General features: G+C 35.5%; 1 protein-coding gene across 15 annotated transcripts in view; it reads left to right on the top strand.

Annotated features, from left to right (window-relative positions):
* The window catches only part of LOC145241450 (mitogen-activated protein kinase kinase kinase 15-like), a 391,615-nt gene that overhangs the window by 166,490 nt on the left and 197,830 nt on the right, over window positions 1–27,295 (top strand). For all 15 annotated transcript variants that reach the window (XM_080104421.1, XM_080104425.1, XM_080104411.1 and 12 more), the window contains one exon: window positions 20,237–20,418. In XM_080104421.1, the coding sequence (XP_079960547.1) occupies window positions 20,237–20,418 (182 nt within the window). The remainder of the gene's footprint in view (window positions 1–20,236; window positions 20,419–27,295) is intronic.

Consider the following 27,295-nt stretch of genomic DNA (forward strand, 5'->3'; position numbering starts at 1 on the left):
TCATGCTGCTGTTGGGCCTGCCTATGCGCACACACCATAAACGTTGCCACAAAAATTCTTTTGGTGACTTGCAAGTGAGATGTCCTCCCAGTACCTTCACCACAGAGATATTGTTATTTAGAGGTTTTATACTCCAGTTTGTTCTATACATATTTCATTTGTAGTTTAAATCCATATTCATTTATTCTTTTCAATACATACTGACTGTGTTCTTTATTTCCATGTTTCAAAATGTCGTCCAAATAAACAGAAGCAAATTCAAGCCCAGAAAACATGGTGTCCATTGGCTGTTGAAAAATTCCATGAGCAACCTCTATCCCAAATTGCAAATTTGTTGAATTTGTAAAGTCTCTTATTAATATTAATGCTGGAAAATTTTGTACATTCCTTGTCTACTTGGACTTTCAAATATGCAGTTGCTCAAATCAAGCTTCAAGAAAATGACTTTCATTATTGAGCTTTGCAAAAGTCTCTTGTGGATAAAGAAAAGTATAAGTTTAAAGAGCATAATTCAGCGTACGGAAAAATCAGCCTATAAATGCATCTCTTTAATATGAATTGTAGTTCTATTTAACTTTTTATGTTATATATTTTCTAGACAATCTAATTCATTATTGGTTCCCTGACAAAAGGAGGGTGGACCTGTAAATTCACGCTTGTCCGTTTATCTGTTTTTTTTTTTTTTTTTTTTTTTTTGGTTTTTTTTTTTACATAGGAATCGCCACTCAAGGATAAGGGTTAAAGAGTGTACAGTAGACATTGGACAATATAGTAATCATTAGTAATGAAAATTTGGTAAATTTGATAACTTATATAGAACGGCTCATCAAGAACTTATTTACGTTAGACTTGAACACAACTATATTGTAGTCAGCCGGAAAGCAGGAAAACGAAAGACAATTCCACAGGCCTGCAGTTCTAAGAAAGAAGCTTTGTTCATAGAATCTACGTTTAGGTTTAGGCACAGATAAAGAGTGGGGGGAATTATTGATAGTGTGTACAGCTAGACGAGTGTTTCTTGTGAAAGTTTGGCGAGGGGGGACAATAGATTGAAGCTCAGTTGAACACCTTCCATGAAAATAACGATACATCAGAGACAAACTCGCAACATCTCTTCTGTGAGATAGAGGTTGCAAGGAAGAGAAAAGGACATCTCCTACGAGGCTACGAAGTCTATTTTGAACTCTATCAAGGCAGGACCAGTCCTTTCTAGCAGCTCCTGCCTAGATGTGGCAACAATATTCCATCCTTGGACGTACCTGGCTCTTATATAGATAGAGAATAGTATCAGCAGTGAGATATTTACCGGATCGATAGAAAGATCCCACCATTTTTCCAGCGGCCTTGGCAACAGATTTGATGTACGTGTTTCATTTAAGATCAGGAGTAAAGGTCCAGAAGCTTGTCAAAACTTGAGGCCTCCTGAAGACGAGAGCCATTCATTTCAATTGATGCCAGATGTGGATCAGAATGTTAATGATGTAAAGAGAGAAGCTTGGTTTTAGATGCATTAAAAGTAACCAGCCACCCCTTACCCCATTGTACTACGTGCTCAAGATCAGAGGAGAGAGAAATGGTCGTTTACTGTCTTAGATGTGCTACCATAAATGGTAGTGTCGTCAGCATAAATGTCTACAAATGATGTAAGGATGTGATTTGGAAGATCATTAATGTAAATCAGGAAAAGAGTTGGGCCCAGGATGGACCCCTGAGGGACATCGGCATTAATACTGTGAGCTTCTGATTTTTGCCCCTCAACTACTACTCTTATGAACCTATCAGAAAGAAATGATTTAATAATTGAGAAGACATTTCCAGCTATACCATAGCTAGAGATCTTATGAAATAAACCTTTATGCCATACCCTATCAAAGGCCTTTGATATGTCAAGAGCAATTGCCCTAGAAATGTGGCCTCCATCGAGAGATTTGCTAATCCTATGAGATATAACTGTAAGCACATCTGCTGTAGATCTAGCAGAACGGAAACCATATTGAGTGTCACTAAGAAGGTTATTTTTGTTGAGATGGTTGATTACTTCTGTATTTAACACAGATTCCAACAACTTACTCATGACGCACAGGAGACTTATTGGCCTGTACTGAGAGGGGGATGAGCGATCACCTGAATTCTTAAATACAGGGCATACTGATGAAACTTTCCAGGGAGATGGGAAACTATTCTCCTTAAGACAACGTTTAAACAGTTTTGTAAGTATGGGCGCTAGTTCAGGTTGAAGTTTTTTTGAGTACTATAATTGGAATACCGTCAGGGCCAGTTGCTTTACTGGAATCAAGGTTTTTGATTAGCTTGGCAACATTACGTACAGATATACGTATATCACCTAGCATGTTTTCTGATACAGGAGGAAATATTGGGGGTTGGCGGCCTTGGTCGCAAAGGGTAGAATTAGCTGCAAAGTTCTTGACAAAGAGTTGGCTTTGTCTGATGTTGACGAGATTACCTCAGGTCCATTCTGTTCGTCTGTCTGCACTTTTCTCAATAACTACGTCTTGGAATTCTTTGAAATTTTGTACAAACATTAAACATGATATGAGTAAAAAAAGTAACAGAACGGATTTTCCGGGAAAACTCTAGTTGCCCCTCTCGGGGTGCCTTTCGGGTTAAAATGGCTAAAATTGAAAATAAAAAAAAAAATTGATGCTTTGGATTTTTATAAAAATTTTCTGATTGTATTTAATTGATTTCTATATAATTTTGTCTATACTTTGCAATAATTCTTGGGTGTGCCCCAGGGGCTCCTTTAGGGCTCATAAAAAGACTCCATTTTTGGGACTATTTTACCATATCCTTAATTTTCTGTGTACATCTATTTATTAGCAGTTTCGCATGGTGCTGAACTCCAATTTTAAAAAATGTGAGAATCTCTGCCGTGCTCTGTCATGATTCCGTCTTCTTCTGGAGAGTTATCTCTCTTTTATTGTTTGGTTGCAGATTGTATTTCAGATGTTAGTATGGGAAGGGATAGTGTAGCAACCCTCTCACTGTATGTAAAGGGTTGATCTTGTGGTCTCCTGGTTTTGTAAAGTTCGTTGTAGAACTCTTCACATCTTCTGATTAAATGGTTTAAGTCGGTTGTCTTCTTTCAATGCAATGATATTTCTTGCAAGACATTTTCTTTTTAGTGACTTTGAGACCTTTATTCTCTCTCAAAATTTTCAGCTAACCCTCCTCCTTGTATGTCCTTATTTCTTCATTCATTTTGTGGCCCGGATCATGCATAGTTCAGAATCCTCTTTTCATCCATCTCCTGTATTTCTCTCAGTAGTTTGGTCTTTGCCGAAAGCTTGTCCGATCTTGGTGCCTAGTCTTTTCCATCAGTGCCTGGTCCTGGATATGACCTTAAACTATATTCAGTGGTGAGGCCCCAGCTTGCGGGCTTTGGGGAGTGTGAAGCCACCCTTTAATTGCTATTGCTCCCAGGTCCGCTCTGACCCTGAGTGGTAATACCTGTTACGGTCCCAACTATGGGTTAAATAGAAACCGACTTGAAAACAACAAGTATATTCTATTAAAAAATCTTTCTTCAAAATCTTTGGATTCGGCATTAAATAACCTGAAAAGGATTGATATGCCGTAAAACAACCAACCAATCCATCAGTGCCTGATACTGTTTCTAAGATAGTGCAGCTGATAACATTGTATGTTGTGTCAACATCTGATTCTGGTAGTATTGTTTCAAGTGCTTTATTTTCATTGCAATTCTTGTACTCTGACAGATAGCAAATTGTGGATTAATTTGTTGATTGCGGACTATTATCCTCATCTTTTTTTTTTATTTTGTTGTTTCATGATATTTCGGCCAACTATTCCTCTGGACTTTGTCGGGTGGTAACCGCAATGACATAGGAACTCCAAATCTCCTAACTGCATTTAACCCTTATCCTTGAGTGGCCTCTCGGCCTTGATAAGTGGTGCCGTTTATGTAAAAAAAAAAAAAAAAAAAAAAAAAGAAAACCCTGCATTCTCAACAATTACTGCCTTCCATAGTTGTTTTTCTTCCACAACTATGGATGGCAGTAATTGCTGAGAATGCAGTTAGGAAATTTGGAGTTTGTATCCTGCTGCGGTTACCACCTGACAAAGTCCAGAGGAATAGTTGGCTGAAACGTTGTGGAAAAAAAAAAAAAATGAGGATAATAGTCCACAATAAATAAATGAATAAATAATACTCATCTTAATAAACATTCCAATTGAATAATATATAGCAAATTGTGTTTTGGTTGCTTGGATGTTTTGAGTTTTGCTTTCTCTAATTTAGTGTTGATGCAAAGCGGCTCATATCAGATCGTGGTCACTCTTAATGTTGAATCTGTTTAGGACTGAGATATCTGTAAAGATGGGTCGCTTATTGGTTAGTACATAATTGGTTTCATTCTTTGTGGTACTGTTTGCAAAAATCCAAGTCCAGTGTCTGTTGAGTTTCCTCCTGTATGTATGTGTTTATGATCTTTAGCTGATGTTTTTTTACAGAAATTAATAAGAGCATCTCCTCTGGTATTCTGTTTTCTAAAACCAAAATGATCAGTACTGGGTTCGCCTGATCGCCCTCTCTCAAATCGCATCCATGACTGTTATAATGGGCTTTTCTTTTTTTTTTTTTTACAAGGGAGTCACTGTTTATCAAGGCCTGAAGACCACTCAAGGATAGGGGTTAATAAGTGTACAGTGGTAACTGGGGCAACAGCGTAGTAATAGTTAGTAGTGGACGTAGAGTAGAAATGGATTATTTAGGGGAACAGCTCAATAAAAATTTGTTTACATTGAGCTTGAAGACTACCATGTTGTAGTCAGCTGGAATACAGGCCAGCGGAACAGTTTCACAGGCGGGCAGTTCTAGGAAAGAAGCTTTGTTCAAGGAATTTGTTTAGATTTAGGCACAGATGGAGAGTGGGGGAAAATTAATAGTTGTTGTAGCTAGACAAGTGTTTTTTTTGTTTTTTTTTTGTGAAAGTTTGGTAAGGGGTTACCATAGATTGAAAGTCAGACGAGCACTTGCCATGGAAATGATGATAGAGCAAACACACTTGCAACGTCTCTTCTGCGGGAAAGAGGTTGCAGAGAAGCAAAAAGGGCATCACCTACGGTTTCGAAGCCGGTTTTTACATTAAGTGACTTCATACCTTGTCTAGAGTGATTTCCATAAGAAAAATAAGATTTCATTCTCAATTTATCAAGACTTTCCTCAGAATTTTTTTTTTAATTCATTTACTAAATGAAAATAACAACAAGAATGAGAATAGTAGTCCCCTTACACATCATCATCATCATCATCATCATCATCATCATCAATAGTATCATCATCTGCAACATATCAATAAGATCATTAAGAAGACATCAACAATATTATCAAAATCAATATTAACAATATTATCATCATTAATATCATCATCAGTATGAACAATATCATCATCAACTATATCATCGTCAATATCATCATCAATATCATCGGAGTAACGTTTGTGTTGCATGCTTACAGAATAATTCAAATCATCAAATACATTAAGTAGATGTAGAGTTGCAGCTAATCTCAGCCATTTTTCTTTTTGGCTGCCCTAAATCTTGAATATGTTTTTGTTTTCAATTGCCAGTACTGTCGAATATATTTCAATCTGAACAAAACTATTATTCAAATCACCACTGAAATAAGGACAGATCGTGTTGTTCAATCATCTCTTTGACCTAACGGGTTCTTGCTTGAATGCACCCTTTTTCATTTGTTTAGAATTTTATTTGTTTGATTTTAATGCAAACTTGATTGTCCTGTTTTTTCTTCTTTTTTAAATATCTTTGGTTAGTGTCATTGGGATTGTTTGCTCTATCTCCAACAATGACAATTCTGACAAAAGAAGTCCGTATTGATTATCATAGTACTAGTGTACTCCAGCTCCTCTGTCAAAAGTGGTGAAAAAGAAATTATGCTCTGCCAGTGTTCAAATTAATATTCATATAAAATTAGAATTGCATCAGTAATTTGATTTTTTTATGCATAATTATTAAATATCCAAGCTATGTGTACCAAGAACTCATTGAAGCAACCATCACTTGAATAAAACACGCCAACGATTAAACTTGTCCACCTGTTACATAACAAGAACCGCTAGTTTAATAGAAGGTCAAAATTTAACCTTTAGTTAATGAAAACTCTAATTCCCAGATTTGACAACTCTAGATTAAATGGGAAAAGTATTCTGTCTCTGTCAGAGGGTTATTGATGACATTCTTTTCTTTGCAAGGAACCACTTCCTCCTGCTCAAACAAATTCTTCTTTGTGTATGCTAAGCACAAATTTTTTAAACATTTCGAGGTTTTATGACTTCGAATTGATCCCTTTGTCAACGTAATCACCCAGAACTATCAGACCTGAATATTTCTCGTCATTAAAATAATCATTTCCAATCCAAAAAATTATTCGACATGGTATTTTACCCTCGCCAACTTCTAAAATACTTCACATATGTGTACATAAAAAAACGACATGCAGCCAAAGCTCAAAAACTTGACCTAATTTTGCACAAACATTAAACATGGTATGAGTAAAAAAAAGTAACAGCACAAATTTTCCAGGAAAACTCCGGTTGCCCTCCTAGGGATGCCTTTCAGGTTAAAATAGCTAAAGTTGACACTTTTGTGCTTATTAAAAAAAAAAATTGATGCCTTGGATTTTTATAAAACTTTCTGAAGATTTCTATAATTTTGTTTGTCTATACTTCGCGATAACTCTTGGGTGTGTCCCAGGGGCTCTTTTAGGGCTAATAAAAACACTCCATTTTTGGAACTATTTTACCATATTTGTCCAAAATTTTCTGTTTTCGTCTATTTATTAGCAGTTTTGCATGGTGCTGAACTCAAATTTAAATATGTTAAGGCCTTGGGGACTTTTGTGGCTAAATGGGGGGGGGGCTTAGTCATTTTCTTTTTTGCTTGGTGCAGAACTCAAATTTACATATGGTAAGGTCTAAAACTGCACCGTTTGTTCATTTTCACCTTGATTTGACATCCTCTGGGGACTTTTGGGCTAAATGGGGGTGGGGCGCAAATACTGAACTTAGTCATTTTTTATGCCTTGTTCACTGTGCACTCATGGGGAACCATGCATGCTCCACTTTTTTTTTTTTTTACATCTATGGCAAAAATCTTCTTGTGCAATCCTGAAAAGAGGTTCAGAGTTGCACGCATCTGTGTTTGTTGTTAACAGAATGACATGTTCAGCAAACTGTTGAAGTCCCTAAATGCTAGAAAGCTTTCTACCCTAATAGCTCTTTCTCTCAAACAGCTAGACTTTGGAATGCCCTCTCTGCTTCCCTGACTGTACTGATATGCAGAAGTTCAAACGTAATGTAAACCAACATCATGTTAACCTTTCTTAGGTAGGGTCCCAACTCGTAGGCCCTTACGTTCACGTGGTGATGTGCCTGGTTTGGGGTGAAGGTGAGTAAAACAAAAAAAGAATGTGGGGAAAAGAGACATTTCACATAAGTCTTTTAGCAGTTTGTCATCACCAGATTTGTCCTCATCAATGACAGAAATCTGTGACACATGATTTGAAATCTAGAATTTTGACACCTGCCCCATTTTCTTTTTTTCTTTTTTTCTTTTTTTTTTTTGAAAATGACAGAAAACATTTTTGCTTTAGAAAACTTTCGGAAGTTTGCTTTGCCTGAGTTCATCACAACCTCTATCAATTTTGAAACTACTATCATTCAGTAACTTATGAATCTCTCTCTCTCATATATATATATATATATATATATATATATATATATATAATATAAAGTTGAACGTCTGTGTGTGTCTGGTCACGAATAGGCTCCTATATGGTTGACTATTATAGAAAACTGATCACATATAATGATAGAAGATGTATTGAGACACAGGAATGGGTATGTTTGATCTGGCATAATGATGATTCATTAAAATTGTGGGGTATGCGTACGTGCCTGGTCCACAAGGTATGGAAATAAAAAATTTTAAAATTAAAAAAAAAACGTTTACAAGTGTTTTTGATATAGATGCACATAATAATACTTTGATAAGTATGTTTTAACTTAAATAGGTATGATATAATAAAATTGTGGTGTCTGTGTTCGTGCCTGGCCTCCATAGAATGGAAATAGGCACAAACTTTAATAAAGACTTTTCACATCTATCTGCGTAAGTATACTTTGATAATTATGTTTCAGTTTGAAGAAATATGGTATAATAAAATTATGGGGTGTTTGTTTGTGCCTGACCTCCATAGAATAAATATATGTCACAAAGTTTAACAATATATATATATATAGAGAGATCCACAGAATATTGTGATAAGTGTTCTAGTGTGAACAGGTATGGTATAATAAATTATGAGGTTTATCTATTTTATTTTTACTTTCATCATATTTTGCTTTGGTTTTGATATCCCCAAATTCGAAGCTATCTCTTTACAACCCTTCCTTTTCATAACCTATCATCTATATATATAAAAGCGAAAATGTATGTATGTATGTACGCTTTTCCTCGATGTCCACAAAAGGCTTCTTTCAGAGAAGCGCTTGCTCGGTTCACAACTTCTTAAAACTTTTTATATCATCTATAAATTGTAATATCTCAGAGTTACCCACGGAGCTCGCCTGTCTATTTAATTTTATTGACTTTCGAACGTTAATTATTCCACATTTCCCGCATCGGCACGCGTTACATTCGGTTTTCGGTATAAAAAATAGCGAAAGTCGACTCTAATCACAGGCTGAAAGCCAGTTGTCTCAAGAGAGCTAAGTAACGTTTGTTCAATGTCGACTTCGTCATATCAGACTGTAGCTTTCATTTCGCTCCTCCTAATAAACAGGGAGCGGGTTTTTAAAAACAAACAAACCGATTTATTCACCTCATTCAAAACTGTCCCGCACAAAATGCTAACTGCTGAATGCCTATCGCCGTCACGTCAATCAAAAACGCGCACCTGTTTTTTTTTTTTAAACACTTTACTATTTTCTAACTGCGCGTCGTGAAGGCTTCGTTTTTTTTTTTTTTTCATATTTTCGGGTTTTTTTCACATATCCCGAAAAACACCCGGGCAACGCCGGGTGCCCCTCGCTAGTACTTTCATAAATCAGAGTCCATTATCTGTAGGCTGTTTTTGAACCCAGTCAACGACGGGAACTTTTGCTAGTATATATATATATATATATATATATATATATATATTTCTGTGTGTGTATGTAACACAGAAGGCTGGTCTTGGATATGACCTTAAACTATATCCAGTGGTGAGGCCCCAGCTTGCGGGCTTTGGGGAGTGTGGAGCCACCCTTTAATTGCCATTGCTCCCAGGTCCACTCTGACCTGGAGTGGTAGTACCTGTTACGGTTCCAACTATGGGTTAAATAGAAACCGACTTGAAAACAACAAATATATTCTATTAAAAATATTTTCTTCAAAATCTTTGGATTCGGCATTAAATAACCTGAAAAGGATTGATATGCCGTAAAACAAAAACAACCAACCAATGTAACACAGGAGGCAAAAACATTTAAAGATAGGAAACAATCGAATGAGATATTTGACCATTTTTGTCCAGATAAATGAACAGCTTTAGAAAAAGTTGTTGATCCGAACAAAACTTGTTTCTGGTTTGATTTGGGCTTTTTCATATGTTTGCTTTTCTCCCTATCTTTCATGCATTCTGTCTCCATGCCATTTCATATTATGACATATTTCTGATTAATGTTTAGTTTTAAAATATGCCAACAAAGAAATTATTTGCAGCGATTTTAAATGGTACCTCTTTTATCATAAATTGAAAAAATTAAAATAAAAAGTGTGAGGTATACCCAGGCTTGAACAGGGGATCATTCTATCTGTAGTCGAATGCTCTATCACTGAGATATATCGCTAGATGACATCTGTTTTTTTTTTTTTTAAGAAAAAAGGAGTTGCTGAGATTTTGTTATTTCCCTTGACTGGTGTAATGTAAAATATTCCCTTGTAAATGTTTTTTTTTTTAATCTATAAAAAAGAAAAGACAATTTTTAAGATCGGATTTTTCAATTTTTGGTACTTATCAGATGAATTTCTGTACAAAATATATTTAAGAACACTGCCAAACATATAAAATTACCTTTGTGTGAAATTTGCAAAAGATAGGCTCAGCTGTTTTGGAACCTATGAGGAAGGAACTCACACACACACACACACACACACACACACACACACACACACACAGAAAGTGACTTTTACATAAGTGTGTGTGTATGTATGTATATATATATATATATATATATATATATATATATATATATACTCTGATAAAAATGACAGCCATTGGATTCATTCTTTGTCTGTGACTATAATAAATATAAACGTACATCAGGCCCTTCTGCTTGTGTGGTAATAAAACTTATCAAATGTATTGTGACTGTTCCTTCTTTAATCATTTTTTTTTCCATACTTATCAGAGGCATTCCAATACAAAATCTATCTAAAAACACTCTCAGACACATTTGTTTGAAAGTTTTTTCAAATTGGCTCAGCTATTTCGGAGTTCATAGGGAATTTGTTCACACACACGCACACACACAGTGTTTTTTATATATAAGTAGATAGATTACATTTTAAACAGGATCAGTGTGTGTGCATATGATGAAATCCGAAATTATTGAACTCCTTATGAAATATGTATATATAGGCGGCAGGGTGAATAAGATGGGCTTATTATTTTTTTTATTTTATAAACTTTATCATTTGAGGGGAAGAGGCAACAAACCCTGACCATGCTCTCCACAGAAAGAAAAGGATTCAAATTTAAAACTAATGCTATATTTATTGCATATATCCATCCTGGAATTAGTTTTCTACTTATATATATATATATGAAGAGATCAAAGAAGTATTGAAAATTCTTTAAATGGACACTTATCAAGATACTGAGTATCATATGAGGTGGAGCTTAGACACAAAAAAAAAAAAATCGACAATAAAAAAGTATATACTGATGCATACAGATTTAATTATCTATTCAGTAAAGAGATATCAAAAGGAATAGGGGTTATATATATACTAGGGGTTCAGCCTGGCTTTGCTCAGGCCTTATGTACTATCCATAACTTGTCCTAAGTGTTAATACACTTTATGTACGATTTCAAATGTTTAGACCAAAATTTGTCTGAGTAATTTCGTAGAGACCGCAGAGGTCAATTTTTAAAACTTTAACCCCAATTTTGAATCCTTAACATTTATTATTTTGGTTTCAAATCAAAATACAAAGTTTTACCCATGTCCAAGTTACTTACATCTAAATTTTCAAGTGTTTGGACACAAAATTGTTGGAGGAATTTGTTAAAATCTGCAAAGGTCAACTCTTTCAACTTTGACCTTTTGGCAGCCAAATTTTTGCCCCAAAACTGATTAAAATGCTTGCCACATGTCTGAATACCCGTTATGTATAAATTTCAAATGTTTAGACCCAAAATTGGCTGAGTAGTATGCTAGACACAGCAAAGGTCAAATCTTTTGAACTTTGACCCCTTGGCAGCTAAAATTTTTGACCCAAACCGATTAAAAAGCTTGCCCGATCTCTGAATACCCTTTATGTAAAATTTAAAATGTTCAGACCAGAAATTGGCTGAGTAATGTGGTAGAGACTGCAGAGGTCAAATTTTCTTTAACTTTAATCCCAATTTTGACCCCTTAACATTTATGTTTTGGGGCTCAAATCAAATTAAAAAGTTTGATCCATGTCCAAGTAACCTACATCTAAAATTTCAAGTGTTTAGACCCAAAATTGGCGGAGGAGTTTGGTAGAGTTTTCAAAGGTCAATCCGTTTAACTTTGACCGCTTGAAAGCCAAATACCTGGCCGAAAACCGATTAAAAAGATTTTCCCAAATCTCAATAATCCTTATGTCAAATCTTGAGTCTCTAGACCGAAAATTGACAGAGTTATTTGGTAGGGAAATGTATACAGACACACACACATATACATTTTCACTTTTACATACATACATACATATATATATATATATATATATATATATATATATATATATATATATATATGGTGCTATCAAATCAGACTGTCTGAAGATATTAGCTTCCTGACTCAAATGCATCATATATAAAAAATTTTTGTTCTGTTTATATCATTATAAAATTTAATCATGTTCTGCAAAACCAAAAAAAACAACAATTGTGTTTCCGCCTTTTTTCTTTCTCTCTTAGTTTCTTCTCTGACTTAACTGGCTTCCTGACTTAAAACATTTTACTTTGGAAAACAATCTTTTCAAGAAATTGACAACATTTTAATTTTGAAAACAATCTTTTCAAGAAATTGACAACATTTTAATTTGGGAAACGAGCTTTTCAAGAAATTGATAACATTTTAATTTTGAAAACAAATTTTTCAAGAAATTGACAACATTTTAATTTTGAAAACGAACTTTTCAAGAAATTAATAACATTTTAAGTTTGAAAATAACAAAAAGAAAAAATATTGTCCTATTAGGATCCTCTATAAACTTTTTTTTTAAGATCAAATAGGTTTCACAAATTTTGGCCTTAAATGACCCTTTAAAAGTTGATACACAGCCAACCACTCAATATGAAAAATATAAATAAATAAATTTGGAATATTTATTAAATGATGTCTAAAATTTCACAAAGATCAGATATATTTGAATCTTCACAAAGAGCTTCCATCATCTTTGTACTCCACTTAGCATTAAACTAATTATAGCTCATATTATGACTTCTTAAAGTTAGCATTTGTGTTCTAAAATTCATAATGATTGGCTAATTAGTTCGGGACTGAATCCTGTACATACAAGTGTTTAAACATATACACATACCTAACTTTGTATAAATAGAGATGACATGTATCAAGTTTGAGGTCCATTTAACTTAATGTGATATAATTTTTTTTTATGTGTAATGCGATAGTTGCAAAGTAATTTGATTTCTTAGGTGGATGGGTGTGTAAATGGCAAATGTCCACAAACTTGCTCATTTCATAATGAAATTAAAGCATAAACCTTCGCCTGCGATCTGGCACAAAATGAATTTTGAAACCCTGTATGAATCAGACGATAAAATGAGATCACACATTTGTATATGCTACATATTCTTTATGAGGACTAAATGTTCCTTGGCTATGATAAGAGTTGTGCCTTTTTTTTTTTTTTTTTTTTTTGTTTGGGGGTTCATCACCTATCATATAAAAGCCAAAATGTGTGTAATTTTTTTGTATGTCCAGCAAAGGCTTTTTCTGGTGAGGGGGGGTGTCTCTGGTTGGTTACTATATCTTAGAACTTTTTATGTACTTCCTAGATTGTAATATGTATGATTTACAAAAAGAGGTCGCATCTACATTTATTTTCATCAACTTATCATTTAGACACTCCCCTATTTATGGGGAGCTGGTACATCTTGGGGAAACAAAACCAAAAAAAACTACCTCGCAGCCAAAGTTAAGTGCGGGATTTCATTCCCTATTGTGTGATGTTTGACTTCATTAAGTTTACACACATATCACTTAACTTTTTAATCGCTAAAGTAAAACACTTTTTAAATCATGTCTCATCATGGCGGAGCAGAAGATGTCAGGTTTTTTTCACATTTTCTTTTCCACCTTCGCGTCAAGGGTTCCGGTTCAAGCTTACCTGCCTACTACAACTTTTTTTTTTTCTTTTCTCAACACACACCTATAAACAACTGGACAACGCCGCTAGTCTATAATATAATGTATGTCTGCCTAAAACTTTCGATAGAGGCAATGGATTTTCATGGGATTAAATTAAATTTAAATTAGAAGAAAAACCATTAAACATATTGTACACGGATGCATATCCCCAAATGACAATAAGATTAAGACTCGTTATTTACTAAAAGAAATTTAAGACACAAAATCTTATAGTAAAAAAACAAAACAAAAACAATGCCACCCTTAAAACATTGGAAAGAATCATATCTATAAGTTTAAATGCCATCTGGGAGCATATAACTCCCATTATAATATTGAAGTGAATAGCTACATTGGTTTTGCAACTATTACCCTAACCATGCATGTAGTAACTTCTAGCTCAATTTATCAACATCTATGAAAACATAACTGTCTCTCCTTCGATTTACGACAAATCATAGTGATTAACACAAAAATAATACATTTTGAAACAAATTTTCAAGAGTTAAAAATACATAAAAACTCAACAACTTACAATTGATAGTATTGTCTACCGAGCTAGTAACAATATCAAAAATGCTTGGTATAATCCAGTGACTCAGATTCTGAAACAGAATTTAATTGCTAACTGGCCTCAGTTCATTTAATAAGATTACTGACTTTCTCCCCCCTCCACCCCAGCCTTTCTCGTTCATTTGCTTTACTCACCTGAAGATGATTCCATGTAGAATTGAAAACGTTCATGACACCTCCATAGATTACATTATTTTATTTTCACACAAGGAAAATAAGAAAAAACGGAAAAAAATAAAAGGTATAATAAAACAGAAACTTGGTTTAACAATTTTATTTAAATGTAAAAAAAATTCTACCTAAATATGCACACTCTCTCTCTCTCTCTCTCTCTCTCTCTCTCTCTCTCTCTCTCTATGTATAGCTTTGGAAGATTTTTAAACTTTAAAACTCTATAAAAAAAATGAATAAATAAATTTCCTTCTTTGGAAATTTATTTTGCCAATAAGCCCATTAATCTCCTGCAATTGCTGAATCAATTTGCTGTCACATCTTTATAATAGTCCTAATATTATTTCAGGGATCATCAGTTGTTTGCCATGAAACACATTTTCAGGGATTTATATATATATTAGCAGGCCACCCAGCATTGCCCGTTCGTAAAATATGCATAAATATTATATTTTAATTGATACAGAAACAGAGGCATGTGCATGTGAGTATTATGTTTTTTTTAAACAGTTTACTTCTTGTAAGTAAAAAAAAAAATACTCAAGCAGAGATCAAAACCAAAACCTAAAGACAGGGAGTCAAGTATAATAACCATTACACCAGTTGACATGACCTTCAGAAAGTGTTTTCAAACCAACTTATATTTAAAATAAGGAAGCTGTCATATTTCGCAACCACACATACACACTTGTGAAACAGTTGAAAACAGATAAATATCCGGTGGTCTCCTATGTATCATTTTTTTTTTTTTTTTTTTTTTTTTTTTACATGGGTATCACTACTTAGCAAGGCCCGTAAGCCACTCGGGGATAAGGGTTATTTTGTGTACAATAATCAATGGGATAATATCGTAGTAATAGTTGGTACTGGAGATTTGATAAAGCGTCTTACTTAAGGGGGCGATTAATCAGGAATTTGTTTATGTTGGACTTGAAGACATCCAAGTTGTAGTCAGGTGGGAAACAGGCAAACGGAAGAGAATTCCACAGGCGTGCACTTCTCAGAAAAAAGCAATGTTCATGGAATCTACGTTTTGATTTAGGCACAGATAAAGAGTGGGGGAAATTACTGACAGTGGTTTTAGCTAGACGGGTGTTTATCATGAAGGATTGGCGAGGAGGGACCAAAGATTGGAGCTCGGACGAGCACTTGCCATGGAAATAACGATAAACAAAGACAGGCCTGCAATGACTCTTCTGTGGGAGAGAGGTTGCAGGGGAAGAGAAGAGAGCATCCCCCACTAAGCCACGAAGTCTATTTTGTACTTTGTCAAGGCAGGATAGGCTGTTTTTTGAAGCTCCAGCCCAGATGTGGCAGCAGTACTTCATCTTTGGACGTACTTGGCTTTTATAGAGATAGAGAATTGCATCAGTAGTGAGATATCTTCTGGAGCGGTAGAAGGATCCTACCATTTTCCCAGCGGCCCAGGCAACAGACTTTATATACGTGTTCTATTTCAGATCGGGAGTAAAGGTCAAGCCCAGGAGCTTGTCAAAACATGAAGCCTCCCCAAGACGAGAGCCATCCATTTCAATCGATGCTAGATGAGGAAGAGAGCGTTGATGGTTTTTACCCCTTAGAAGCCCTTTTTATTGGATAAAAAAAACAATTAAAATGTTTTGCACATATCTGAATATTTCAAGTCTCCAGATTAAAAATTTGTTGAGTATATAGGTTGAGAAGTATCATCGCACACATTTTCACTTTTATAGATATATGGATTAGATGAAATACAGAATAGTTTATTAGTTTAAAAAGATCCCTGTCCATATTCTGCATAGATATCCAAAAACGTTTGTTTCAAAGTTTGCTATGAGTAGAGATAATGCAAAAAAATATTTTATTGTGACCAATTTGAAAATTTAAAATGTTTGCTATGCAAGTGTTTATTTAAAGTCTATAGATTAAAAATTCGTTGAGTATATAGGTTGAGAAGTGTCCTCTCACACACACACACACACACACACACACTACTCACTACTCACTTTTATAGAATGGCTTTGAGTATTTTATATAATGCCCTTTTCTCTTCCCTGCAACTTCTCTCCCACAGAAGAGACGTTGCAAGCCTATCTTTGTTTTATCATTATTTCCATAGCAGGTGCTCATCTGAACTCCAATCTCTGGTTCCCCCTCGCCAATCTTTTACAAAAAACCCCCGTCTAGCTGAATCCACTGTCAAAAACTTTTCCCACTCTTTATCTATGCCTAAATCAAAACGTAGATTCCATGAACAAAGCTTTTTTCTTAAAACTGCACGCCTGTGGAACTCTGTTCCCTCTGCCTGCTTCCCTTCTGACTACAACTTGGATGTCTGCAAGTCCAACGTAAACAAATTCCTGATTAACCGCCCCCTTAAGTAGACACTCTAAAATATCCACACTAACGTACTTTACTTACAATAACCCTTATCACTGAGTGGCTTCTAGGCCTTGATAAGTGGTGACCACCTTGTAATAAAAAAAAAAAATAATAATTAAAAAGAATGCAGTTTAAATTTCTGGAGATATTAACTTAGTTCAACACATTGCAGACTCAGCACTTGCATAAGCCAACTTACCACTGGAAAATTCATAATTATAAAAGGGGATTCAACGATATAGCAGTGAAAAATGAACTAGAAACCTGAATTTAAATTGTGAAAAAGAAAAAAGGGACCATCAGCTGTTCACTACGTAGCTGTTTTGGAGATTTAAAAACAAGACAGATGTTAAATTCATGGCTCTTCAGTGGAAATATTTACATGCATATTCATTATAATAAAGCTGTATTCCTGTCTGTCTGTTTGTTCACAATTTGGTTAAAATATAAAAAAAAATTACACTATTTTACAAATAGATTTTAATTCTGAAAATGGACTCTTATCTATATATACGATAGCGTGTGTGTTATTTTCTCTGTCACGCTTACATCTAGGTCGTTTATTATGTACTTCCATTTCTTCTCATAATTAATTTTATTAAAAACTCTTCATAAGTTTTGGTTTCGATTATAACTGATGGCACTCCAGTAATCTATTTTTTTTTTTATAAATTAGTTTATCAAGAATTCTTCATAAGTTTTTATTTCGGTTTCAATTCAAGCTAATGTACCCAAGTCTTATGGATATATTTTTTTATTTTTGAAATCGCAACTTTATAATATATAAAAATCGATAGAACATTAACCCTATAATAATATATACAAAATCTGCAAGAATTAAAATATCATATTTAAGCATACTTTACAACCGGGTTTTGTGGGGTGTTCGTGCTAGCTTAGATAAATACTTTTGCAGTTTTAATAATAAAAAAAAGCTACAATAATATCAGAGTATCTTCATTTACACTGAACATCTACAGAATGCCAACATCAATATATTACATATGAATGAGTCCCTGTGGAATTTTCACAGGTCCCACTTGTTTGCTATTATTCCTGCATTATTTCTATATACAACTATTTATTCAAAAGGAATCAATATTCAAGAGGTTATCTCCTTTGCATATTACATTAAAGAAAATCTGTTTTAATAATTAGCTCTAAATTTTGAATGGAAATTTGTAATAGAATGGTTCTAAATATTCTATTTATAATTTTAATTTAATTTGATTTTAATTAGTATAACCAACATCAGCCACAGTAAGTTTTCATTTCACTTATGAGTTATTTCCTTTTAAGCTATGAGATTTAATTCTCTGTTTGAATTTCATAGATGAAGATGACTATATTTTAATGCTTCCAAAAATCCAAAATATGGTCAACGTTCAGGGAAATCATAGCAACTTAGGATGTTTGGTAAAGAGTATGTGACTAGAACCTCCATCCGGCAATAAGATTTTACCTGGCAACACTGGTTACATACGAGGGGTGTGCAATAAGTAATGCCCCTGACCCACTTCCAGTTGTCTCATCTAGCTGAAATGTTGCATGTGCAATGATTTATATCTCTACATGTGTATGTGGCAAATTACAGCTCTGAACTAATTGCGGTTTCTGTTTTACAGGTGTTTGAACTGAGTCAGGTGTGAAATGGAGCCTGTTGAATGTCGAGCAGTGATCCGGTTTTTATATTTGAAAGGATGCACACCACAGGAGACTTTTGATGAAATGAAAGAAACTTATGGTGATTATGCCCCATCATATGACCTTGTAAAACGCTGGCATCATGAATTCAAACATGGCCGGAAGTCTGTGGAAACAGCTCCCAGACCTGATCGCCCCCCCCCCCCTTCTGCCATTGATGATGCATCTATCCGTCAAGTTGAGGCTGCCATTTTGGAAGATCGACGCATTACTATTCACCAAATAGCCCAAGATGTCAAGATTATTACAGGGTCTGTGGAAGCTATCATTCATGACCATTTGCATATGCATAAGGTGTCTGCCAGATGGATTCCCAGGTTGCTCACACTATTCCAGAAGCAAGAATGCGTCGAGTGCTCAAGGATGAATTTGTAAATGTGCCAAGAAGATGAGTCAAAGTTTTTCAAAAGACTGATTACACAGGATGAAACCTGGGTCCATCACTATGATCCAGAAACCAAAGCCCAGTCAATGCAGTGGAAGCACTTGGACTCACCACCTCAGAAGACAAGGGTGCAGCCCTCTGCTGGCAAGATCATGCTCACAGTCTTCTAGGACCAGGACGGAGTAGTGATGACAGATTTCCTGGCAAATGGTACCACAATTACAGGAGCCTATTATGCTTCACTTTTGAGGAAATTAAGGGAAGCTATCAAAATCAAGAGGCAGGGCAAGATCAGCAAAGGTACCCTCCTCCTGTAGGACAATGCTCCGGTCCTTAGCTCGCATGTCGCCAGATCAGAAGCACAGGCGCGTGGTTATGAAGTCCACCCCCATCCTCCTTTTTCTCCTGACCTTGCACCTTCTGACTTTTACCTCTTCCCAGCCATGAAGTTGTTTTTGAAAGGAAAGCATTTCCTAGATGATGCAGTCTTGATTTCTGAAGTCACGTCGTGGTTGGAGGACCAACCTGAGGTGTTCTACAAAAACGGTCTCCAGAGCTGCATCAAACGATGGGAGAAATGCATAACTCTGGGTTGTTCCTATGTAGAGAAAGACTAATAACTGTGCCAAATTTCGTTGTTCTACTGCTATGCAAAGTGGGTCAGGGTATTACTTATTGCACACCCCTCGTACATCAAAAAAAAAACTATCTCTCCATTCCTTACAGATTTTGAGAATTTTTGAACACAGTAATTTTATTATAACTTTTATTTTACTGAACGAAAACTGAAAAATTCTCTTTCAAAAAATATAGCTGAGAAGGTTACCTATGAACTGTAAAAACTGTTTGAAATTAGGTCACAAAATGAGTGAGTGGTGGAGCTTTAAAACAATTCTAAATGAATGAAACTAACACTTAACCATATTCAAACACTGTAGTGTTTGCATGATATAATCGATTTATTTAATTTATTTTTAATTATTAGTATAACCAACATAAGCTACATTAAAAAAATGGAAGTAAGTTTTCATTTAGCCTATGGGTTATTTCCCTTTAAGCTATTAGATTTTATTTCCCTGTTTGAATTTCATAGATGAAGATGGTATGTCTTATGCTTCCAAAAAATCCAAAATATTAACTTTCAGGAAAATCCTAACAACTTATTTGGTGTATCTTAAATAGTATGTGACAAAACGCTCCATCCGGCAATGTTTTGTTACCTGGCAACACCGGGTATGTATAGCTAGTATGTATATGTTTGTAGTATTCTTTCCTGAATTCAGTCAACAAAGCTTCTCCTACACTTGTTTTTCTGTATTTCATTGCTTTAGTGTTATTGTGAATGTTTTTTTTTTTTTTGTTTTTTAGCTCTACTGGTCAAATTCCTACAAATTCTTGCCTTACCAAATTGACTCTAATGGCACATGCGTATTTGTCGATCCCGCCAAAGGACAGCAACTCGACACTCCAATGCTCAATAATGCTGACCCTCTACCAACACTATGCAGTTCAATCCAGAACATTTTGCTGGAAATGGAGAAGGACAACAAGTAAGTTTTTATTTTTCCCAGTCAACGAGTCACCATTTATCAAGGCCAAAGGCAACTCGAGGATAAGAATCAATGGAGTAGATGGATTTTTAGTATAACGATGAAGAATATCCTGAGAGGATTGAACATTATTCATGGAATGGACAAAATTTTCATGAATTATGAGCACGGTTTACTCTAAGTTTTGTTTACATTAAATTTGAAGACGGCCATGTTGTTGTCTGCAGGGAAGCAATATCCTGGTAATCTGTTCCACAAATGTAAAGTTTTTAGAAAGAAACTTTGTTCATGGAAATTCTACCTAACCTTTGGCACACGAAGGAAGAAAAGGTAGTTCCTTTCAATTGTTGTAAGAAAACAAGTTCTGTGCTTGAGTTGAAAAATCTGTAAACATTCGTCTCCATAAATGGTTCTAGATATGATCTAGTCAGGAGGCCCCTATTTGGGAGCTTTGGAGAGTATAAGATTGATCCTTGCGAACTCTGACACAGTGGTAGTACCTGTCAAGGGCTCGTGGATTAAACAGAATTTGTTCCAGATATGACACTAAACTCCCTTAGACAAGGAGTTCAGCTCATCCTTACACCAACCCCCAAATCTGTCTTCCTAGCCGTTTCTACTCTATATTTTCTTTGTACCCTATTTCCCAACCGTATCAAGTAATGACTCAACAGATACTACATTTTGATCTGAAAATTTATAGTCAGTTTGTTTGTTTTTTTTTAGACTTGCTTGCATTTATGTTTCTGAATTTTTGAGATGAGGATTGTTAATTCGTATTATTTGGATTCTTCAGACTACTGTTCTCATCTTGAGTATTATTTGCACTTTTCCACTGATGAAAGCTCCAACCTTCTCCAGGAATTACCTCCTCCATTTTTATCCTCATTTAAGATAGGAGGTTAATGTATCTGTTTTGTTATTATGAGACCAAAATCCCAGTGATTACCCTCCTCCTTTTTGGAGGAGGAGGGAAAGTAGTAGTGTAGTATCTTATCTGCTGCTATGATACCATATTCTGAAGTATTACATTCTTTTTTCCATTCTCCCAGGTATTACCACCCCCTTTTTTGGAGGTGGTGGGGGGCAGCATAGTATATGTTTGTTTCTCATACCATCCTTACTTCCATAATTATTCTTTCCATTTTGTGGAGGTGGATTAGTGTACCATCTCTTCCGTCATCATATCGTCCCAAGTATTACCTTCAGCTTTTTTTTGCCATGAAAAGAGGTTAGTGTAGTATGTTTGTTCACAATATCATTGTCCCCAACTAACAAAAATATGCAACTGGAGGGAGCATATATTTTCTAGTAATTTATACACTTTTAGATGGAGAACTTTTGCCTCATATTGGGAGGTGCTGTTCAGAACATCCTTTCTTGCATTTACAAAATTGATTTCGTAATCTTGGGGTGAGATCTCTTCTGTTTTATACAATATCTTTCTCACAGAAGCAACATTGTTAATCTTTTTTTAACTCTATTGTTATTTCTGTGGAAGGTGCTTGACTGAGCTTTAACGCAAACTCGTCATTACCAAAACTACGAAGAATTTTCCATACTTTATCCAGAATTTAAATGGAATTTCTTTCCAAGAACATCTCCTCTGTGGAATGCATTACGACAGGATCGCCTCCCTGCAAACTACAACATGGCAGTCTTTAAATCTAATGTTAAAAAGTATGTCTCATGATCCGTCCTTATAAGTAATTAATTTTTGTCCATTCTGCGCATTAGCTTCAATCCTCTCAAAATATTCTTCACTATTTTATCTCTTTAACCCTTGTCCTCGAATGTCTTTTGGCCTTAGTTAATAGTAACTCATTAAAATAATCACTTAGTTAATAGTAACTCATTAAAATAATCACCAGGCAATGATTTGTTTTTTAAGTTTTAACAGTGCGCAAAATTATATATTGGTGATTTTATTTCCTCCCTTCTCTTCCAATTTCACTCATTTTGTTTTATCTTTACAAACCTGTTCCCTTCAAAATCCATTGTAATATTTCCGGCCACTGAGTGGGTGTTTAATTGTTCAATTTGATTGTATTGAATATTTGATTTGTTGAGTGACTTCTTATGCCAAATTATATATTTGTGATTTTATTTTCTCTCTTCTCTTCCACTCCCCCCTCCCATGCTCTAGCTTTATCTTACATTTATCTTGCAAACCAGTTACCTTTCAGTGTTCCCTTCAAAAGGATAATATTTCCGGCCATTGAACCGGTGTTTAATCATCCTATTTGCTTGTGTTGTATATTTTTGTTTTGTTGACCTAAAAACTGTAACTGTCCTGTAAATCAGCCAATTGGATCATGGGAAATTTTGTTGTTCATGGTAATCTTAGAAGTATTTGTACTATCGTTAATTTAAATTCTACAAGTAACTGGACTTAGCATTGCCCAGATGTAATATACACTGATTTCCAACTAATTTATATCGTGTTTGTACTAGTGATGGGACGATTTCAATATTTTCCCGATTCTGTACTAAATTCCTGATTCCAATTCTTTATACGAGGGGCGTGCAATAAGTAATACCCCTGACCCACTTCCATGGCAACTTAGGATGTTTGGTGTATTTTAAATAGTATGTGACTCAACCCTCCATCCGGCAAAAAGATTTTACCTGTCAACACTGGTTACATACGAGGGGTGTGCAATAAGTAATGCCCCTGACCCACTTCCAGTTGTCTGATCTAGCTGAAATGTTGCATGTGCAATGATTTATATCTCTACAGGTTATGTGGCAAATTACAGCTCTGAACTAATAGTGGTTTCTGTTTTACAGGTGTTTGAACTGAGTCAGGTGTGAAATGGAGCCTGTTGAATGTCGAGCAGTGATCCGGTTTTTATATTTGAAAGGACGCACACCACAGGAGACTTTTGATGAAATGAAAGAAACTTATGGTGATTATGCCCCATAATATGACCTTGTAAAACGCTGGCATCGTGAATTCAAACATGGCCGGAAATCTGTGGAAACAGCTCCCAGATCTGATCCCCCCCCCTTCTGCCATTGATGATGCATCTATCCGTCAAGTTGAGGCTGCCATTTTGGAAGATCGACGCATTATATTCACCAAATAGTCCAAGATGTCAAGATTAGTACAGGTTCTGTAGAAACTATCATTCATGACCATTTGCATATGCATAAGGTGTCTGCCAGATGGATTCCCAGGTTGCTCACACCATTCCAGAAGCAAGAATGCGTCGAGTGCTCGAGGATGAATTTGTAGATGATGTGCCAAGAAGATGAGTCAAAGTTTTTCAAAAGACTGATTACACAGGATGAAACCTGGGTCCATCACTATGATCCAGAGACCAAAGCCCAGTCAATGCAGTGGAAGCACTTGGACTCACCACCTCCAAAGAAGGCAAGATCTGCTGGCAAGATCATGCTCACAGTCTTCTAGGACCAGGACGGAGTAGTGATGACAGATTTCCTGGCAAATGGTACCACAATTACAGGAGCCCATTATGCTTCACTTTTGAGGAATTTAAGGGAAGCTATCAAAATCAAGAGGCAGGGCAAGATCAGCAAAGGTACCCTCCTCCTGCAGGACAACGCTCCGGTCCACAGCTTGCATGTCGCCAGATCAGAAGCACGGGCGTGTGGTTATGAAATCCTTCCCTCTCCTGACCTTGCACCCTCTGACTTTCACCTCTTCCCAGCCATGTAGTTGTTTTTGAAAGGAAAGCATTTCCCAGATGATGCAGTCTTGATTTCTGAAGTCACGTCGTGGTTGGAGGACCAACCTGAGGTGTTCTACAAAAATGGTCTCCAGAGCTGCATCAAACGATGGACAAAATGCATAACTCTGGGTTGTTCCTATGTAGAGAAAGCCTAATAACTGTGCCAAGTTTCGTTGTTCTACTGCTATGCGAAGTGGGTAAGGGGTATTACTTATTGCACGCCCTCGTAGATCTTAAAATATTTAACTATGATGTTATTTTTGTCTCGATTACCGTATACATGTGGATATATTTTCTGAAACATAAAAACACACTTGTGAAGGAATGATCTAGAGATTTTACTTTTACTGTTATTTCAAAATCAATAAATATTTATCATTCTATCATTTTTACCAGCAGTGGAAGATTTTGTTTTAAATAAAATCAAATAAAAAAGATACTTATAGGACCTGTTTTGGGTATCAGAAAACAGGTACAAATTTTTCTGATACTCTCAAAAATCTTAATTTTTCAAATTCTGATTAATTGTCTCAACACTAATTTGTATGCACCGTAAACACGTATGTAAAGTAGATAGCAAAATTATATTTAATAAAAACTTATGTTTAATCATTTGGATTACTTAGATTACTGTTCTCACCTTGAGTGTTATTTTCACGTTTTGGCCGATGTAATCTCTGACCATCTTCAGATGTATCTTTTTATTGAAATCAAATCTATCAAACTCAGGAATCCACACAGAATTTTTAACAGAATCTTTTATTTAATCCACTAAGGTAGAATGCTCTCATTCTGTCAGCCATGACCGGGTAGATGTTTTAAGTAATTCACAAATGTATTCTTAGTATCTCCCATACTGAGGATTCAATCTTCAACCTTCAAAACTCATTTGCATTTTATGATTCATCTTTTTTTTTTGTCTTTCTTTTCATGATTCTAACATTTTATTATGTAATAGTAAAATGTAGTTTGATTGAAGCATTATGTGAGTCATGTATTTAGGGAAGTATTAGAAGGCAATGCCAAAAACAGAAAGTTGTCAGTGTTGAAAAATATACAATTTGCATGGTTTTCAAGAGATTTAAAACACCAGGCATTCGACAGAGGACTTTCCGCCAAATATATCAGACGAATCCCTTATTCCAGATTATAATTCTATAACTTTAAATGAACGGGCAGGAGACTGTCCAATATGGTGTCTACAAATAGACGCAGCCAGCGTTCTGCATTATATGAACCGATAACTTAGCTGTTCGGAGTTAATTGCTTCCATCTTCCTCTCTCTCTCTCTCTCTCTCTCACCCCCTATCTCTTTCTCTAAATGTGTTTACAGAGAGAGAGAGCAGAGCGAGATTTATAACTTTTTTTTACATTCGGACTGAACAATACATAGACAGATACACGTATATTACTTAGCCGCTCATATTTAATTGCTGCTCTCTCTCTCTCTCTCTCTCTCTCTCTCTCTCTCTCTCTCTCTCTCTCTCTCTCTCTCTCTAGATATGTTTACCGAGAGAGAGTGAGCAAGATTTTTAATTTTTTTTTTTTTTTTTTTTTTACATTCAAACTGAGCGGACTGTTTTAAGGGAAACTTTAATATTTTCTGAATCGGCGAACGGGAATTTAGTGGTTGTGCTATGAGTTTATGTATCAGTTATGGAGGATGAAGCCACAGTATCCACACCATGTGTATAATAATCAGTGGCGGCTACTGGGTTTGGTGGTAGGACTATAATATTGAGAGGGGGAAAATTGGGATTACTTCCTCTATAGGTTAATGTGATAGTGCTGCTGTAGCTCCTAGGATGTAATCTAGGATTTTATTTGAACACCTGGATGTGCCAGAAAAGTCTTTATAAAGTTACATAAGATAGTGGCTTATAGGCTAGACATAATAAATTTATATGTGGCATATGTTGTTGCAAACCTACAGTGTTTTAGTCCAGAGGGGAAAAAAAAACTAAACCTCTTTTATTATATACAAGAAGAAGACAACTAAGAGTATTTTATGGCCGGGCAATACCTGGTACCTCTGACTCTATATACCTCCCTCCTAAAAATATAGGCCCTGTCGGTGGGGCATTAGAATATGCCGACTGCCCCCCTGCAGAGGGTAAAAGTCCCTCAACGGGGGTCCTAGATATGACCTTAAACTATATCCAGTGGTGAGGTCCCAGCTTATGGGCTTTGGGGAGTGTGGAGCCACCCTTTAATTACCATTGCTCCCAGGTCCACTCTGACCCGGAGCAGTAGTACCTGTTAGGGTCCCAACTATGGGTTAAATAGAAACCGACGTGAAAACAACAAATATATTCTATTAAAAAAAAATTTCTTCAAAATCTTTGGATTCGGCAAAAAGGGTTGATATGCCGTAAAACAAAAACAACCAACCAACCTAAAAATATATATAAAATAAAGTGATTTTTAGATCATAAATTCCTTCAGCCATTTTTTAGTTTTAACAAAAGAATATAAGAGCGTCTCCATTTGTGCGAGACATCTGCAAAATGCCGACTTCAACATATTACATATGAATGAGTCCCTTGTGGAATTTCTACAGGTCCCGCTAGTTATTATTTCATTAGGAATTCTCACACACGTCATCATCAGAGATTGCTTACTGAAAACATTCTGTGTTCCCTGGAATCTGGATGACCTGTAGTTTCCCCGAATTTCAAGTACTCTCCACCTCTGTCAGTAACCTTTGTAAATGCATTTTCATCACATAACCACTGGTGGCAATGATGATCATTGATTTTCATTAGAATTTGGGTGTCAATAAGCACGACTATCATAAGTGTTCCACATATTTTGCTTGCTAGAACCTTGGCGATGACATAATTTTTCAACTAATAGGCCATCTATTACAATGGCCGTGCAATAAGCCTTCCCAATATACTAGTTCCTTCACATTTGCTTAGTGGAGGTTCGGTTAGTGTTTTCTTTCTTTCTCTTCTGTTTTCTCATCCTCCTCCACAATTTGTGTGGTTCCAGTCAATGGCGACACAATAATTTTTTGCAGGGGTGGGGGCGGGTAGGTAATTATAATTTTGTAGTTTGTTTTCTTGTTTTTGTGTGATGTTGTTTTATCTTTGTTTTACTTCCTTTGTAGTTTCAGTATGGCCGGTTAGTACTTGTAATTCATGTGGGTTTATTATTATCATCATTATCATCATTATTAT

This window comes from Euprymna scolopes, chromosome 20, assembly GCF_053919585.1.
Source record: "Euprymna scolopes isolate OS-2025 chromosome 20, ASM5391958v1, whole genome shotgun sequence".
Taxonomy (NCBI): Eukaryota; Metazoa; Mollusca; class Cephalopoda; order Sepiida; family Sepiolidae; genus Euprymna; species Euprymna scolopes.